A 16,115-nucleotide genomic window follows, 5' to 3' on the forward strand; every position below is an offset into this window, starting at 1 on the left:
AGGTGTTCAGAGGGAATGTTTTGCCCTTTTAATTCATCATTTTGGATTAGAAGTCACCTTGCTGCTTCTAGTGTCAGACCATCTGATTGAGATTTTTGCCTGCTAAGAAAACTCCTTGGTGAAATTTTGAGGTGCATTGTTCTGGATTAACACAGTGGGAGTCTGACGCTCTATCTACGTGAGGCAATTATGGGCTCAGCCTAATATTCTTCTCTTTGGAAAGTCTCTTGTAGTCTGGAAAAAAACACTTCTTGCTGTCTTTATTCTCAATAGAGCTTTAAATGCATTTTGGTTCTTGATAACTCTGCCTCAGTGTCTTCTCTGGTACACATCTCCTGAGTACCATCACTGAAAGCTGTGGATTCATGCGCCAAACTGCAGAGCAACGTGTCAAAGAAAACATCTGCTGATAACACATCAGTGGCGTGATGCTACGCAACCTGGTGGAATGCAGAGTCATTTCTTAATATATCATGGGGAGGGAATGGCGTGGCAAGACGCATTTTCGGTAATTACATTTTGGATGTGGCTTTGCTAAGGGGGCAATCCTCCAACCCACCGTCCACCAAAAGTGAAGAGGAGAGTGAAGAGAAAGCTTCAAGATTTTTCCACTGATGAAGCAGATGCTACTGGGTGTGCCCTGCCTGCTGTCTGATTAGTCCTGTGTCTAGTGGCATTGCACTCTTAAGACTGCAGAAAGAAAGAAATAGCTCCAGTTCAGCCATGTTTACAGCAGTTACGTGCACACTGCCAATCCATCATTGGATTGACCTTGGATTTTAGTTCCACGTTTACCTTTGTTCTGCCCAAAACCTGATTTAGTGATATCATTTATTTAATACATTTTGCTCCGCTGTAATACGCATGCATAATTTTTGCATCCAGATTGCTGAATCATGCAGTTACAAATTTTGGATAGTCTACCTAAATTCCAGCTTCAGCTTCTAGAACCACTGTGTACATAGAGCATCTAGGCTTTTTTTCCCCTTGGCTTTGTCGGCTTTTTTTTCCTATTTATTTTGTGTTGAGCCCTGCATTTTGGACATTGCCTGGCTCAATCAGGCGATGATTGAGCGATCTTGACTACATCTAATCAGAATTCTATCCATACAGTGAATTAGGATCACGTCTAAGGCAGCTAGGGATGGTGGAGGAGTCCTGCCATTAGCAGCATTGATGAATCTTAGGCCATGTTGTTTAGCTGGCCTCCAGAAACCGTTGCAGTTTCTCCACCCAGTTTCTCCACCCAGTTTGGTGTCGCAGGCTAGGGGAGCTGTTTATCTTCAAGCTTCTTGAAGTTCAGCACTCATTCATTCAGTGTACTTCAGCTTTGTGATCAACGTCAGTTTCATAGTTATTGTTTTCATATGTGCTCTGTGTGTATGGTATTATATCATCTTGGTGTTCTTGCTCTCAAATATTCCAACACCTGGAAGATATTAAAGCCTTTTTAGATGTGTTTGTCTGCCAAATCTTGTCCCAAAAATTTACCATATGGCCAAGAGCTTTCTGAGAAAACAAAGTAAGGAGACTTGCAGAAGAGTCTTGCTGCTTATGCCTCTGAACAATGATGCGTCAGTCAGGAAGTGGAGGTGGCTGGTTATAGCTCAGTTATTTTTCTCAAGTGGTTATGGAACACACAGGCAATTTCAAATTTTTCTAGAGATTCAAATGACAGCTACTTAATTGTTGGTAGCATGTTGCAGTAAGCTTGCTACTACCTTTACTTGGATGCTGACAAGGAAAAGCCTTGGATGCATTCTTCTTGCAGAGGCTTCAGGCTCTTTAAATGCAGATGTTCATATTTGCATGGAGAACCTACTCAGAGCTGGAATGAGAGACTGGCACTGCAGATCTGGTTTCACTGCTACTCCCTCTTCTCCTCATGCTTCATCCCTGCAACATGGCTTCTACCAGTCTACATTCTGATGTTTCTGCTGCCTTGGAACAGAAAATACATGTAGCATGGGAAGTGGCATTGACAGTAACATCTACAGCCTGAAACCCTGACAGAGTTAACAGAAGTGTTAATTCTAGACTCATTCTGAGGGGTTGGACACACACCTCTTCAGGCATCTTGTTGTCAAACCCCAAAGTGGTCTAACCCAATAATTCCATGCAAAGGCATGGCCATGTGGGGAGGGGCCGCCAGCAATCCATTTTATGTTTGCCAGTTCATTTGTGTACATGCAATCATGGCTTTTTAAGACCAAAAAAATGAGTGCAGTTTTGATTTTCAAAACTGCAGCAGTGCGTGGACTGACTTGTAGTGTTACTGCCTGCTCATTATATAAAAACCAGAAGATTTTCAAGAAAAATTTCAAAACAAAATTATAGAAAAATCTGAAGTATGTTTTATCTTTTTTTCTTTTATTTTAAATCTTATGGAAGAAAACTAGAAACTTGTCTTTTGTCTGCAATGACTTTTTTTTTCCCCCGGTCAAATTTCAGTCCTTAAAAATCTAATTTGGAATAATATTTTTTGTCACATGTCTCACTTTTTAAGTAGCTGAGGGGAAAACAGTAGGGAACAGAGATGCGTGGTTTGGTTTTTTAAAAAAAGATCAATTACAGCATTTTCAAATCTCAAAACTAGGGTTCTGACACTTCATAAATAAAAGATCACTTAAATTTTATTTTAAAATATGGTACCTTCAAAGATACATAATGAATAAGTCAGCAATGTAATGCTTTGTATTTAAATATTAATGAGCAACATGCTAGGTAATGCTGCCTTTTTCTTCTCAAAAGGGCAACATGACTGAAGTGTCCTCTGGGTGGTTCACTCTTCCATTTTTTGTAAAACTCTAAATTGCAATTTTAAAATCATGTCAGGGACATTGGTAACTTATTGTGAAGTGTCTCCTACTGCAATTCTAAGCTGGGGCCTTAAAGAATGGTCACCCTTTGGAAAGGCAGATTGTCTTTTTCTGATTCCTGTCAGGATCCTTCCAAAGGCATTTTTAAATACAGCTGTGTGCCTTGGAAGGAAGGAAGGCTGGGCTTGGAATTTAGAAATATGCAAATAGCTTGAATGCAAATAGAATAATACTTGGTTAAAACTTCCAGTGCTGATGTGTCAAGCTAGATGTGTTTTGTATTTTGAATTTTAGGAATCCGATCATGGGACACAAACTTGGTCGAATGCAACTTGGATCAAGAACTGAAACTTTTTGTGTCTCGCCATTCAGCTCGATTCTCTCCTGAAGTTCGAGGTGAGTTTAAGAGCAGAACTGCTAAATTACACTCTGAAATTGCTTGGCCCATTAGTTTTAGGGCCTTTTTAGAGTTAAGAAAACTCACTTTTTGATTGGTGCTACATGAAGAAACTGTTCAGTATAGTAGTCCAGTGACGGAAGCTTATTGTGGTAGGTAGACTACATACAAAACAGTAACTGGAAAGTTGTCTTTACTGGTATGAGAAACTGAGTTATGCTGAGTCTGCCTTCGCTCAGGAACTTTCTTTGGCTTATATGAGGAAACCAGAAATAGGGCTAATAAGACTAAATCTCTTTTGCTGCCTGCTTTTCAAGTCCATTCTTCCTTAAGAGGATTCATTCAATAAAGTGAAACATTTATTTACCAGTTGTGAAGTGAAAAATTTGGCTTTGTTCTGGTTTCTTGAGAATCAAGTGTTTGGTAAGTTTACTTAGATCTCATTATTTTTAATAGCATTGCTGAATGCGTATTGATGAATTTAATCAGGTTTCTCATGTGAACATATATGTGGACCTTTTCAAAGTAGTAGAAGTTTCTGTCATTGGTGGAGTCATTGTGGCCCTGTGCATGTTTAGTGCTGTCAAACAATACAGCCTAGTACTGACGAGTGTTGGAAATTCCAGCTTCTGGAACATCTCTCATGTGTGGTGTAAAAAGGCTATGAAATTTTGTATCATGCTACTAAATCAACTTCCTGAGATCAGTAGCTATACATTGTTGACAGAGACCCTGACGCCTTGTTAGCATGACAGCATTGACCCAATGGTTTGAATATACAAAAAAAGTCTTGTGTAACTATTTTTTTTTCTTCTTGCAGCATATGTTAAAGCAGTTTTTGCTGTATCTCCCTGTATCTTGAGAGAGTAAAGCACTGCCAGAGTTAAGAAAATATTATATACTTCTATCATTTGTCCTCTGATTTGAAAACCAATATAACTAATAAAACAATACATAGCATGAAGATTTATGTAAATAATACATAAAGTAAAGACATATAGCCTCTTATTTATGTGGATATAAACTGGGGCCTAGAATACTTGTCTTTCATTTCATTTTAATGCCATGAAGCCAATTCAGCTTCTCAGTGGCATTTGTTGATTTGCTTTACAGAGAGGGAATTTATGTTAAAGAAATGCAAAATGCAATGTATCTCATTTTTGACATATGTGTTTTACTTTGAAACGTAAAGATCCTATGTTACTCCTATAGCAAAAATATTACAGCATGAGTAGTATTTTTACTATCTCTTTTAGATGATGTGTTCTAATACCACTGCATGAATTAAAATAAAACAAATACTCTACTTCCATATTTTAAAGAAGATTGTGCATCCCTTTTGCAGCAGAAAGAATGTAGTATTGTTTAGGAATTTTTCTCTGGGAATTGCATTTTGGATTGATTTTTTTTTTTTTTCCCCCTTGTTTGTCTAGACTTTGCTGTTTAATCTATCATTGTGTTGAATTCCAGCTTAATTGCATGTGACTGGAATTCATCAACATCTCTGACAAGCAGAAATGAATGTGTTTTTCACTACTGCTCAATCATTGAACAATAAACTGCCAAAATCTCTGTTTTAAAGAGCATTAAGGGAGCCTGAAACTTGAATAAAGGCAATATTGAGGGATAAAGCTATCCATTTTGACCAACTTCTTGTTTAAATTTTATGGAGAAGTGCGTTTGTACCGCCAGAATCCCACTGTACAGATCAAAGAATTATTTTCTTTCTGTTTTTCTCTGATGTTGAATTCTGCATGAGGCTCCTTTGTATCCTCTCTGCTGTTTGGCAGAGGGAAGGCTTTTTTGTTGCCACATTCTAAGATTTCAGCATGCTTAGTTTCTGTTACAGCACTCAAATATTAAATTTTGGGTGTTGAGCCACTGAAACGGTCAACTTTGATACTAAAGAGATTATTGTAAGTATGTATTCCTTTATGGTCCTAAACTCAGAAATGGAATTTAGGTAACTAGGTGACCTTTGTCCAAGGGAAGTATTCATCCAAGGTGATGGGGTTGCCTGTGGAATGTAATTAAACAACCTTCTTTTTTCCAGCCCTTTGAATCTGAAGTCTCTGTACAGCTCACATATAGGGACAGTTTACTCTTGAGGAAAGCTCCTGTTTTTTTCGGGTCTGACTGCTGACTGGCTGGAGCCTATTTGATTATCGTGTTTAATTATGGTAATTTCAGTACATGTTTGTGTGCTTCTCAGAAGCTTGAAAGCTTGGAGGAAATGGGGCCAAATCCTGTCCCCATGCCAATACGCCTACTATGTCTAAGGAGAGATGTGCAAGAGATTGTCTGTCAAAGCATTTGTGTGTTTTCACTCAAAGTATTTAAGGTCTGATTCCCCTCCCTGTGTAGTGAATAGCAATGCATGTACTAATATTGCAGGGAGCGTGATTAGATCCCAAGACTTTTTTTTTGTGCTGTTTTCAAGGGGATGGGTTCTCACAGTGGTTTTTGTGCACATTGTCTTCAGCTGTTGGGCAATTTGAGTTCTTTATGATTCCTGAAAATTATTCAGAATGGAAATGCCAGCAGATCTTTTCTGCTACCTTGTAAAGCAGCTGAGTTAGCAGACTCCTTAATAATAACAGACCTTGGAGCAGTGATGTTGCCAGGTGCTGTTGAAAAATGAGTAACACAACTAATTAAGTGGTTGCCACAACAACAGGCAACATGAGTTTAAAGGGGTACTCCAGTGGTGCCTCTGTTTTCTTTGTCATGTACTGATAACTTCCATCTTATGGTAATATGAAAAGGACAAAAAAAATGCAAACAATGTACAAGCTGGAAAAGGAAATGTGCATCTGGCAGTGATGCAGAACAAGTGGAGAGTCTTGGAAAAAGCTCATTTGAAATTGCAGCTGTACCTACCAATCTTTGCTTAATTAACAAGAAAGTTTCAGCTGCGTAAAGCAGCTTCACAAAAGACCATGTTTTTGGATGGGGGAGGGTGAAGCTGTTGAGAACCCTTCTGTAAGACTTGTACACTCGTATTTTATCCCTCAGTTTCCATCTGGGCACACTAAACTGTTGCACTGGTTCATATTCAAGCCCTTGTCTAGATAAAATCCATTTTATTTAAACAGTTGTTCACCTCCAGCTTTCTAATAAATACTGCTCAAGCTATGTAATGTGGCTTCTTTTTACTTTGTCCTGGGGTTAAGAACATATATATGTATTTGCTGTCTGAATGGTACCAGGAGGCCTCCCATTGCCCATTAGCCAGTGCAGACAGCAATTGTTGACTTGAGTCCTTCCGTACCTGTGCCTAAGACTTTTTTTATTGCCAGCCTGCCTGCAGCCAGAGGGGAATCTTGGCCAACTGCAAGACATGTTATATTTCCTCTTGGCAGCCACCTGCATCAGCAGCAGCAGTGGGCTTGCCTCTTTCAGGCCTCCTAAAAAGTCTCTGCTCTATGATACTGTCATTAACCGTAACAACTTCCCTTCTCACAGTTACCATTTCAAAAGTTACTGTTCAGGACTGCTCATATCTTGTGGAGAATTTTTGGATCTGGGAATTTTGGTCATCAGTGTGCACAGCTCCATACTTCCACAAAGTGGTGTATAGTCCCATTTCCTTTGTCAAAGCAGACCTAAAACCAGTTATAACATCACACCTAGTAGCTTGCCATGTGAGCTCGTGGAGTCACTAATAAAATCCTGAACAGCATGGGTTTTGTGCTGATTTACTAGAAAACTGCAGTTCATCAAAATTCCTCAAGTCAGGACATAGATACTTGAGCTAAACCTGTAATTTGAAATGAAAGAAAGGGAAAAGAGACAAGAAGCCAAGACCAGATTTTTCAGGCGCTATTAGAGTGCCATAACTGCCTAGGAATTAATTTTGCTTAAGATCTCAGGTAGCCTGGTATGCCGATTAAGGGACATGCTACAAATATGATTCTTCAGATATTTTGAGACTGTGATGATAGCTGGAGTAGCTATTGAATGGAATCATTTTAGCTCATATGTTTGGAGAAGTTAATTTTAGTTGGCTACTAGACTTGTTTTGTGTCTCAAAGTATTTGCGCATTGAAAGAAAGAAAATGGAGGCAGACTTGAAAAGATAATTGAGCTGACTCACGCTGCAGTGGCTGCGAATGGTGTCCCTGCAGGGTGACCTGCAGCTGCCACTGGTCCAGGGCTGCAGCCGTGGAGCTGCCTAGCAGCACAAAGCCAGGAGCCCCTGGGTCCTGCTGGAGGATGCTGATGGGAGCATAGGCACTGGACTGCTCCCGAGCTTTTGTGGGGAGATGCTAGGATTTTGGTGGTGCAGAAGAGGATTACAGCCTGCAGTCTAATAGCCTACAATGTAATGTGTTTGGATACAAGAATTGTCAAAGGCTTCTTTTCTTAGTACTATTTAAAATTCCAGAGATCAGCTAATAAGTCTCTTTATCATCTCTTTTACAATGAGTAAGGTGTTGCACTTATGTGACAATCATTCTGGCACTGGCTTCCATTTTTGCTTTTTTTAGGAAAGATCTCAAAGAAAATTAGCATGCATTTGCATTGGTGCCAAAACACTGGTACCTGCTAATGCTAAGCTGTTAGTATGAATCAGCAACATTAGCGAGAGGTTATTTTTAAATGCCTTGTATCAAAATTAAATGCAAGTTCAATTAAGTTCAATTATTAAGTTCAATTATTCTAGAATAGCCCATGTTTTATGGGAACAGGTTTTGGCCTGTGTGAGGCAGCTACCAGAGGCACGGGATTAAGTTAGTTATGAATAATGATAGAATTTTAACCACATTATGAAATTTGAATCCTCATTCCTCTTTAATAGAATGAAAACAAAGCATACCTAATGGTATATTCACAAAGGTTACGTTGTTATGGGTTGTCTGATAGAATTATAATTCTTAATATGTTGCTTGAGAGATTCTTCATTGTTTTTCATAGTATTTTCTCTGTGTGGGATTTCTAAAACTGAAAACTTCAACAATATTTTATTTCTCACCTCTGCCCAGTATCATTTACAGATGACCTACTTCTTATCTCTTCCATCATGGATTTATGATAAATGTGTAAGCAGAATATCATTGCCAGTTTTTAAATCTTAATTTCTTTTTGTCATGTGCAACATTTTTGTCAGATGTCTGTTTTTCTTAATTTTGTTAAGACTTATGTACTTTACTTCTGTGGAATTTGTTACTTTCTCATCTAATTTATCAGTTACTCGAGAGAAACATTAAAGGTTTTAATTGGACTTTATAATGAGAAGAGACCTGATCCAAAGACCTATGAAATAATTGGATTGGATTTTGGATTAGAGAGAGTACTATCTATTATTTTGAAGTTAGAACAAAGACAAAAATACCCCATAATTCGCAAAAAAAGTGAACATTTTATCTTCCTTCTTGAAAGACAAAACGATTACTTCATTTGAGATTAATTGCCTACCACTATAATCAGCAGTAGAACCAGACCCAAGTAAGAAGAGTTGATACACTCCCTTTCTCCAGACTGGGTGGAATGGGGAGCTCATGTTTATTCCCACACTCTTCTGTAGAATGAGAGTTCCCACTCTGGCTACTGATACCAACCTTGCAGGAGCATGAAGTGCTCCAGCTGTCATCTGCCTTGTAGAGACAGGTACAAGAGGTGCTGGCTGCAAATCCATGTGATCCTGACTGCCAGGAGCATCCCACAGTGCCTCACACTCCCTATGAGTAGGGGAGTTAAGCACTGCTGTCAGTAATAGTCACAAATAGGAAGCTGGATAGTTCTGTAACAAAGGTGCATGTTTTGGCATCAACCCCCACAGGTGGTCCCACCAAAAAGACAAGATGGTTAGTTTGGGGTTGCAGTTGCTATTGGTAATCTGTTCCTTGAGCTGAGAAGAAGAGCAGTGCTCTTGGTGACCTGGATTTGTAGATTTTAATTTGTTTATGATTCAAAACCAGTTGCCGGTAAAATGAAAAACTGAGTGTAAAAATTATATTAAAATAATAACCAATTCATAAACAAACTTATGTGAATTTCAGTATTGTTTTGTTGTTGCAATTTTGTGTATTTTAGTATTTGAAATCTTGTCTGTAATGGTGAGATGAGTCACCATCCTGTGTCCCTCTGCCCCTGTCTCAAGTATAGCTTGGTGTGGGACATTATGCATTATGGGACTTGAAGTTTTATTTAAAACAAGCCATCAACCCTTCGAAAAACCCCACCAAAGTAAAACAAAATAAAACCTCTTGCAAAAGATTAGCCACGTTCTTAGACTTTTTAATCTCTAAGATTGTATAATCTAAGGAACCATGCAGACTTCCACTGGGAAATGTACTCCCTTCCATCAAAGGCTGCCTTTGGAAGCTGGACCAGTATTATGGCAGCTGTAGCTCTTCTGAAGAACAGACTGATCTCAGCTTTGGCTCCCATGTCCTGAGTCCAGCTACAGGGGTCTTGCTTCTGATCTTAAGATTTGGAAGTAGCACACATCCTGTCCTGAGTGTTATGGGCCTCCTGCATGCTTTCTTCACCTCAGACTGTCCTGTAGTTTTCCTGGTCTTCTAAAACTTGCACAGCACTTAGACAAAGTTTAAAAAAAAATTTGTATGTGGCCAGTACTTCAAATAGAAAGCAAGCCTTCAAGAGTATCTTGGGATAGGATTTCATGCTTGTCTCAAACTAATAATTTAATGGCATTGCTCATAGTAATTTATATAGTGCTACTGATTTTTTCAAACCTATTACTAGCTGCAAAGCTCAAATTCTAAAAGTTCATTAGACATGGAAGATTTAAATATTTTTCAATACTTATTAGGCTTTTGTACATTTATAATTTCTTAGCAACTTTACATATTTTAATCTTCCTGTCGACTGTTTCAATAACTCCATTATTTTTATGTTTCAATCTGCTATCCTAGCTAGCTAGCTAGCTAAAACCTGCTTGAACTTGTATGGGGTGGTTTTTTATTATGTCCTGCACTGTGAATTGCTGAATCAGATAAAAAACATGTCACCTTTCAACATAACACATGAAAGACATCAAAGTTACTGAAAAGAAATCTAAATGGAGATGGCATATTACTTAAGCGACCCCTTAAAATGTAGGGATGGGCATCTTTGATCATAGCACCATCTCAATGGCTTAAATAGTTGGCTGCACCAATTGTACTCTTGAAGTGAGAATACTTGCTCTGCACCTATCAACCCTCTGTACCTATTAAAGCCTGTAATTATAACAAGAATCACATTTTGTCTTCAGCTTTGGTGGGATAGTGTCATTGTATGTCAAGCAGTGGATTACCATGTGAAAGGAGACTTTGCCAACATACTCATTTTGTGATGAATAGCAGGATCAGATAGTATTAATCTGTTAGGAGCTGTTGAGTGGGGGAAGGCCATTTACTGGGTTGTGCTAATGGGTGTGGGTCATAGGCTCTCCACAGCTATTTGTAGACAGTAATCAGAGGAAGGAGACCAAGGATACCAAGCCAGCAGATTTCCTTAAACGTTATAGACTTACTATTCAGCCCCTTGAACAGTATAATACAACCATTCATTAAACCCCTGCAAACCTAAAAAGGTATTGTTTTCATTTCTGGACTGTTATATGGGCTGTATGCTCCATTTTTAATTAAATTGCTTTAAATTGAAAGTATATTCTGGGCCAAGGAATCAGCTTCTTGGAGAGAATCTGGAAAACACATAGATTCACTTTATTTTATGCATCTCTGCTTTTTTGAGTTTCACACAGCATATTACATACGTGAAGAGTCGATGCTCCTCTGACGTTCATTCCTAACTGGAGTATGTTTTCATGCAGTGTTGGAGACAGCTGGGCATCTATGTGTCCTCATGCATTCCTAGAGTGTTCTAAGAATCAAATGAGCTTTAACACAGTGCCTGCTGCTCTCCAGGGTAGCAGTAGCGTATTGTATTTAGTGTGTAATATTCAAGGCAATATTCCAATCCTGGCAGATTTAGCACTTTTTACCTTCTTGTCTTGATTTTTAGTCACAAAAAAACCCTAAGGATGATGTAAAAAGAAGGGGCCACCCTAAAATCTTTCCTTCACAGTTGGAAGTGAAAGAGTGGCATGCAGGGCAGTCCTGTGTAGAGCTAGCCTGACAGCCACAGATGAGCTGCAGCCCCAGACTTCAGTCCCTTGGAGAAGAATGATCTTACCGGCCTCTCAGAAGACCCATCAGGAGAGTCTCACCCCACCAACATTTACCTTCACCACAGCTCTGAGTTAACAGGGCTCTACTACCTTTTTTCAGAGACAGCTTTGGTATCCCTGCAAGGGCAGTTTTTGCATGGACACAGCATAGATCAAAGGCTTTATTCTGTGACACTAACATTTAAAACTACTTTTCCTATTTTCCTTATTTTTTTCATTTCTTGAGCTTATTTTAAACTTTGTATCCTGTTCCCTTCTTTCCTGAAATGGGTGAAATGCTGTTTTCAAATTAGCAGATGTTTTCAAAATTTGAGAGAAGCTTGTGTTCATCCAAGATGACACTTTTCTTCCTTCACCCATGCTCTTCCTCCTGGAGCCTTCCTATATGTCAGAATAAGTCATTGTAATTTAGTGGTAAAATGTGAACGGCATCTTGTCAGTATTGGATCTTCTAGGTGTGCTGCCTTTCTTGGAGCCACACCACAGTTGATAATAAATAAATAAGTATTTTCTAAGAGAGGAGTTTAAGAAAAGCTATGGTCAGGGATGACCTCTGCTCACAAATTATGTTTTGTAGTTTTTTCTTTTGTTTCTGCCTTCCCTCTCCTTTTAAATATGTTGGAGTTGACATCTGGCACTTCCAACTTTTTTGTTGGTCTTACTTTTCAGCAGATGGACATCTTATTGTCAATGATTTTTAACTTAGTCTAAGCAATAATCAAATTATATTTAGACCAAAGTCCTTGCTGAGCCCCACTAAATATTACTCCCATGTACTGTCTCATGTTTCTGACTGGTTTGCAAAGATGGGACACTCTCAGAAAACACTAGGGCAATATTAGACCAGTTGTTTTTTGTTAGATAATTTAGGTAACTTGGTTGGTTGTTGGCTGTGGAACTGGACACAATTAAACACCTCATCAATAATCACTGAGAAGAAGAAAAAGAGAAAGAAAAGAGCTTTGAACGCGGTATAGACAGTTCTGAAACCAGCAGAGATGTGGCTTCTGTGGATCTGCCTTGCTGTAGTCCTTTTTGTAAATGTGAGTGACCAGACAAGTATTGTCCACAATTTGTGGTCAAATCACAAACAGGCAGCAGAAAGCTAGCAATCACAGTTGTGCTAGATGATGGCACAATAACAAACAGATTGACTGCTGAGTTTGATTTTTTTTTTCTTCAGTTTTTACTGTAGAGATTTAGACTTTGAATGTTCCCACCAAATAGTTACTAAAATCCTGAGAATTACTTTAGAGATCTGTGAAATAGGAGAATCACAGAATCATAGAACTTCATGAGTTGGAAGGGAGCTACAAGGATCACCAAGTCCAGCTCCTGGCCCTGCACAGGACACCCAAGGAATCACACACTCCAGGTGTCTGAGAGCATTGTCCAAGCACTTTTTGAACTCTGTCATGCTTGGTGCTGTGACCATTTCCCTGAGGAGTGTGGTGGACACTGACCAACCACAGCCTGGGTGAAGAACCTTTTCCTGGCATCCAGCCTAAACCTTCCCTGACTCAGCTTCGTGCTGGTACCTCAAGTCCTGTCACTGGTCATGAGAGTGAAGAGATCAAGGCCCGCCCCTCTGCTTCCCCTCTGACGCTGCTGCAGACTGCAGTGAGGTTTCTCCTCAGTTTCCTCTGCTCCAGGCTGAACAAACCAAGTGACCTCAGCTGCTCCTCATACAGCTTCCCCTCCAGGAGAACAAGAAAGTACAAGCAATCTCAGTCTTTCAACTCTATTCATATTTCCTAGTTATGTGTGTCTTTTAAATTGTTGCTGTTTTCAAAACTTAGTCTCTCAGTGCAAAATAAAGGTGTTGTACTCTTCTTCTGGTTCAAAATCCACTCCCACCAAAGTTTCTATGTAAAATTCATCATATTATGCAGATACAGCTCCTTTATTAAAAAAACTTCACTACTACAATTTATTGAAAAAATTAGCAGTTAAAACTAACTAACTAACTAATTAACAAACACAAACCAAACAACTGACAATCCACATCATGTTTCTTAGCCTTTCCCATTTTCAGAAGTTGCCTTACAAGGAATTGTGCTCCCTCATGCTGCTTTTACCAGCAGATGGCATTCTCAATGCCCATGTTCACTGCTGTGCAGTAAATAATCACATTCTAAAGTCAGTATGAATACTTACGTAATGTTTTTAGGTCTTAGTTCTTAATGTGAGACATATGTTTCTATTTTTCTCTGAGATCTTGCTTGGAGTTTAAATTTCAGAGACTTCAGCTCTCTTGGCTGTGGAAGACGAATCCCTCAGTGTGAAATGAGCTCGGCAAACTTCAGTCCTCTCACTGTCAATAAAGGAAAAGCTCATTCAGGTCCAGAACTTTCTCAGGTTGCAGACCACAGATAGTGATCATTTTATGAAAATGCTTAACATTAACTCAGCAGAGCTAGTAGGGAAAAAAGCAATTACACAAGCTAGATTTGTGTATAAATTAACACATATCTAGATCCAGATAAGAAAATCAGCCTGACAGATCATGTGTTTTCTGTATTTTCTGGATATCTCCAGTGGGCCTCGGCTTCTCCTGTTTAGAAGCTGCAATATAAACCACAGTAAGACCTGGAGTAGTGCCTCTCTCTCTGTCTCAGAGCATAACATGGAATAAAAGATTTGAGACCTAAGGGAGTAGGGTCTGACTCACTTGTCAGGTTTAGAAAAATCTCAGGTTTTTCCTTTTCTCAGTCTGTGCTATGACTGTATGTTAGGATATAGGATATATATATTAGAATAAAGGAGTACAGTAGCAGGTAGTTTGACAAAAAAACCAGTATTACCTGTCTAAAAATACTTGTGTCTATACAAGTTAAGTCCCAGTGTGACATTTCTCCTTTCTCAGAGATGGCAAAAAAAAAAAAAAAAAAAATCACAGCCTTCTTTGTGACTATAGAACACATAGTATATCATAAATCAAGAGGCCTGAAGTTTACTTCTTAATTTTCCCTCTGAACTATGTAAAGTATAACTGTGGCAGTCATACTCAGATGCTGTGGACAATCCACGATTTGGATTATTCAATTGCAGTAGTGTAATGACATTTAATTCTTTTTGTCTTGCTTCAGCTTTCCATCAAGTATGCCAGTAGGGAATCTAATGTCAGTGATTTACGGAGTGTGGTTTTCAAAATTGAATTTAAAATTCAAAATGATGCCACCAACTCTCTTCAAGTAAACTGGTAAGATACTAGCCAGATGTTAATGTAAACACTAAAGGGATCACTCAAATTGATTTGAAAATAACAATAACAGAGATGAAAAGCTGAGATTAGCCATTCATGAAATTGTGTAACTCCTTCAGATTTCTGAGTTGTATTTAAAAAAAGAACATGTGAGGACTTTTTTGTGAAATGACACCTGCATACATCTGCATGGGCAAAATCTTTTCACATATGCAAATACTGGTAAATGGACAATCAAATACTTTTCATCTCATTTAACTGTGGTGGAGTAGCAGGGCTCTTGATGCTTACTGAAACCAGTTCTTTGTTACCACTCATTAAAAAAAAACCACAACTCAAACAACAAATAAAAAACCAGAAAATGCCCCAAACCATAGACAGCAGTTTGTCTTATTGTGATTACTAGAAAACGCTTCAAAAAATTCTGCTTTGAATGAGTGTAAATTACAAAGTATTTTACTGAAAACAGACAGGTCTCTCCAGATCTATCCTGTCATATGTTATACATTGGAGTGCTGTTGAAGAATTGTAGTTTGTAGATCCTAAGAATGCAGGTGAAGAACTGCAATTTGTAGATCCCATCTCTAGAGAGTTTGAGGGAAATGGCTGTGAGAACTCTGGTTTGTAATGGGTTTCTACATACAGTAATATGCAACACTGCTGGGTTGCTGTGACACCACTTGAAATAAAGTATAGCAGTTCTGTGGTATTCTTGCAAGTCTGCATGGTGCTGGAGCTAGAAATAAATGGACTTCTATTAGACTTCAACCTCTCTAGGAAGCTGAGTGTCTCAACACAAAAGTGTGAGCCAAGCTGGTGAAATACTGCCTGCCATCTTTAACAAAGCTCCTTGTCAAGTGGGAGTGAAATGCTTTTAAGTGCTGCCACGTGGCTGTGGAAGTGTGTGTTTTGTGATTGCTAGAACATTTTTGCCAGTCCTAAATCCAGGAGTGCCTATAAGGTAAGAGTTAAAATGTCATGGGGAAATTAGGTAAATGACATTTTGATTACCCCTGTGGGTTTTGCTTAATGATTGACACAACCTTCAAATCCCGAGGAGAGAGAAGTGGCAAGGAGTAGTCTTTTGCCTTTTGTCACTTCAGTTGAGCCATCCCCCTCCCTCTCTGCATGGCTGCTTATCTCATGGCTGTGGGTTAATTAGAAGAATTTGAGGCTGAGGATGTGGAATGGAATTTAAATTGCATCTGTATGGATTATTATCTGGTGGAGTTCATTAGCATGCAGGCACAGTTCCTGTGCCTTTCTGCCTCTCTGCCCGGAGCTTGCAACTTCCAGGCATTTCCACCCTCGCTCAGATCAGTTGTGCCTTATGGGCCTGGCCCGCATTTTCATATTAGCACAGTTTAATTAGGCAAGGAGAGATTGCTGTGACTCCAGAATGATCTAGGGTTATGATAGATCAATATTTATTACAGAGATTTTTTTCAAATAAATGCCTGCTCTGTTGGACAGATTTGCTCATTCAGAGGCCCTAGAGCCTTTTAGGAAACAATTAAATCCTCTCTGGTGTGATGTGGAATATTAAAAAGGATT

At 38.9% G+C, this 16,115-nt stretch overlaps 1 protein-coding gene across 1 annotated transcript in view; it reads left to right on the forward strand.

The window, feature by feature from the left end:
• The window catches only part of MAP1B (microtubule associated protein 1B), a 68,459-nt gene that overhangs the window by 1,760 nt on the left and 50,584 nt on the right, over positions 1-16,115 (forward strand). Inside the window, exon 2 of the mRNA XM_014882736.2 lies at positions 3,114-3,215. Within this exon, the coding sequence (XP_014738222.2) occupies positions 3,114-3,215 (102 nt within the window). The remainder of the gene's footprint in view (positions 1-3,113; positions 3,216-16,115) is intronic.

The sequence above is a fragment of the Sturnus vulgaris genome, chromosome Z (genome assembly GCF_052056855.1).
Source record: "Sturnus vulgaris isolate bStuVul1 chromosome Z, bStuVul1.hap1, whole genome shotgun sequence".
Taxonomy (NCBI): Eukaryota; Metazoa; Chordata; class Aves; order Passeriformes; family Sturnidae; genus Sturnus; species Sturnus vulgaris.